The sequence below is a fragment of the Trichechus manatus genome, unplaced genomic scaffold, assembly GCF_000243295.1.
Source record: "Trichechus manatus latirostris isolate Lorelei unplaced genomic scaffold, TriManLat1.0 scaffold00002, whole genome shotgun sequence".
Classification (NCBI taxonomy): Eukaryota; Metazoa; Chordata; class Mammalia; order Sirenia; family Trichechidae; genus Trichechus; species Trichechus manatus.
The window spans coordinates 5,380,687-5,383,040 of record NW_004443938.1 but is presented as its reverse complement, the minus strand read 5'-3'; the positions used below and the strand labels follow the sequence as shown (position 1 = coordinate 5,383,040).

Below are 2,354 nucleotides of genomic sequence, written 5' to 3'. Positions count from 1 at the left end.
GTTCGAGGAAAGCTTGAGGTAAAGAAGGAGCATCTGTATCACATGCTGAAGTGAGACCTGCCATTGTGTAGATCAACCACCAAGAACATCTTAAAATCAATGAAATAAAGAAAAAAAGAAAAGGACTCCAGAGCACTCAAAGCTTTGCTTTTGCCTGACTTACAGGGTTCATTGCTGAGTACCTTCTGATTTAAGAGTACGACAATCCAGAGGGTTACATTAAACTATCTGAAACAGACATAGCTGTATGGCATCGTGTACTTAGTGACAGAAGACCTAAAACTCATGTGACTGCAAAATACATATATTCAAAATCTTCATGAAGGACTGTTTATCTGCAAAACTCACAATTGTTCACGATGACTAAGGTCTTACACTAAAGCTTGGTTGTTCTTCTAGAGGAAACCATTGACGTATTCCTCTTTCTTTTCTACCTGAGATGGTAACCAGCGAGCGTGGGTGCGACCCTGCGGGGCCGGGGGCCGGCACCAGGCCTTACCTGGAGGATGGACACGGTCTGGGAGAAGTGGTGCTGCTCCATGGTGGAGGTGGAATACAGGGCTGCCAGCGGGTGATCGAACTTCTGCAGGTAGCTGTTACTGAAGCCCCTGTGGTCCAGGTCGTGGCACAGACATGCTATCAGCAGCCCTTTGCGCTGAAGAAAACAATAGACGCACCAGGTTCAAACAAAGACAGGGAAGGAGAGCACACTCGGCGCTTACCATGAACGTCACATTAACCTCTGCCATCAACAGGGCTCCCCAACATCTCATTATGAACCTTTGACTCCAGACAAACTCCCTTCTTTTTAACCTCTTTCTTCTTTTTTCTGCTCTGTAACTTGACAGTCAAATTACTGTTGGGTTTTCCTGATCAGCTCTGGGAAAGGTGCTGGAGGTATAAGATCAAAGGTGTAAAGCAAAGTTCCGAAAGGTTAGGGATGAAATGAACGTGCTCCAGGAAAGGCTGGTTTGATTCCTTCATGCAAAGCTTTATTCAGTGTCACATTCTAACACTAGCGTGTTATTATTACTCTAACAATAACAACTAAGTTATACAGCATGTGAAAAAATGGCAAATTAGAGAAGAAAAAACTGAGCAGGCTAAGGAGGATGCGAGGGAGGCAGGCCGAGTATCACGTGAAGTGGTTGGATAAGCCTGGCAGGAAAGGTACGGCCTGCAGGAGGCAGGCAGGAGGGCCTGGAGGAGAGCGTCCTGGGCAGAGTGCACAGGTGAATGCTTTCAGGTGAGGGTGCCTGAGAGTCCGAGGCTCAGGGAGGTGGCCAGTGAGCCTGCCACAGGGGGACTGCGGGGAGATGGGGTCAGAGAAGAGCTGTTGGGGAGGGAGGCTGCACACCCCATAGGCCTCATATTCCGGTGAACCAAGAAAACTATCAGAGTTTCAAGCAGGCAGTGACATCATCTGACTTCATGTTTAAATGGCCATTCTGGCAACTGTACTGGGGATAGACTCTAGGAGAGTAAGGGACACGTGTTAGGAGGCTTTCGAGGTAATTCAGGCTGAGTTTGGGGCGGGATAGTAAGAACAGAGGCCATGAGATGTGATTAAGGCCTGGACCTATTTGCAGGTGGAGACAGCAGGATTTTCTGACAGATTGGACGTGGAAGAAAGGAGGGAAAGTGAAGGAAGGTGATAGAGGGAAGGGGAAGGATATGTTCTCTACACCCTGCTGTTTCTTCATTCTGATTAAGCAGAACCAATTTTTCCTGCAAGCTAATTGTGAGGGTCCCTGTTCAGATCATTAATGCATCTAAAATGACAAAATGTACGTCATCAATTGTGTGTTTGGTATTAGTAAGATAACTGAATTAGTTACGTGCTGGGTATCATTAAGGCTTTTGGGTTATTAACACATCTTATGCTGCTGAGCCGACCACAGATAATTGAACAACATCTCCTGTACAACAGATAAAGCTGTCCTGCACATCTTTCCATTAGTTTTACCTAATTTTTTTTGACATAGCTTTGAATACTTTTGTTGAAAGTATGACAGAATCATGCCTCTGAAAATAACTTAAAAAATAATAACCTCTGCTAAGTATCTTCCTTTAACAAAATCAGTGAATAATTTCTAATAGCTCTATCACAGATTAAATATCTTCTTCATAAAAATATTCAAGCATTTCCATATGCTATTTTGGGATTATTTTTAGCCAACATGACCTGAGTTAGCCAACATGACCTGAGTTTTTAGAAAAATATAATAATATGATTCATTCCAGAAGCGAATTAGGAATTTCAATCAGAGTCAAGATATAGCAACAAAAATTTTCTCACTTAACTTTAAACTTTCCATTTTCAAATACAAATTTCAATGTATAATTTCTATATT

At 43.1% G+C, this 2,354-nt stretch overlaps 1 protein-coding gene across 1 annotated transcript in view; it reads right to left on the bottom strand.

The window, feature by feature from the left end:
* PDE10A (phosphodiesterase 10A) overlaps window positions 1-2,354 on the bottom strand; it is a gene marked incomplete at its 3' end in the record, with an annotated part of 329,742 nt that overhangs the window by 55,009 nt on the left and 272,379 nt on the right. The window contains exon 16 of the mRNA XM_023728251.1: window positions 500-655. Coding sequence (XP_023584019.1) covers window positions 500-655 — 156 coding nt within the window. The remainder of the gene's footprint in view (window positions 1-499; window positions 656-2,354) is intronic.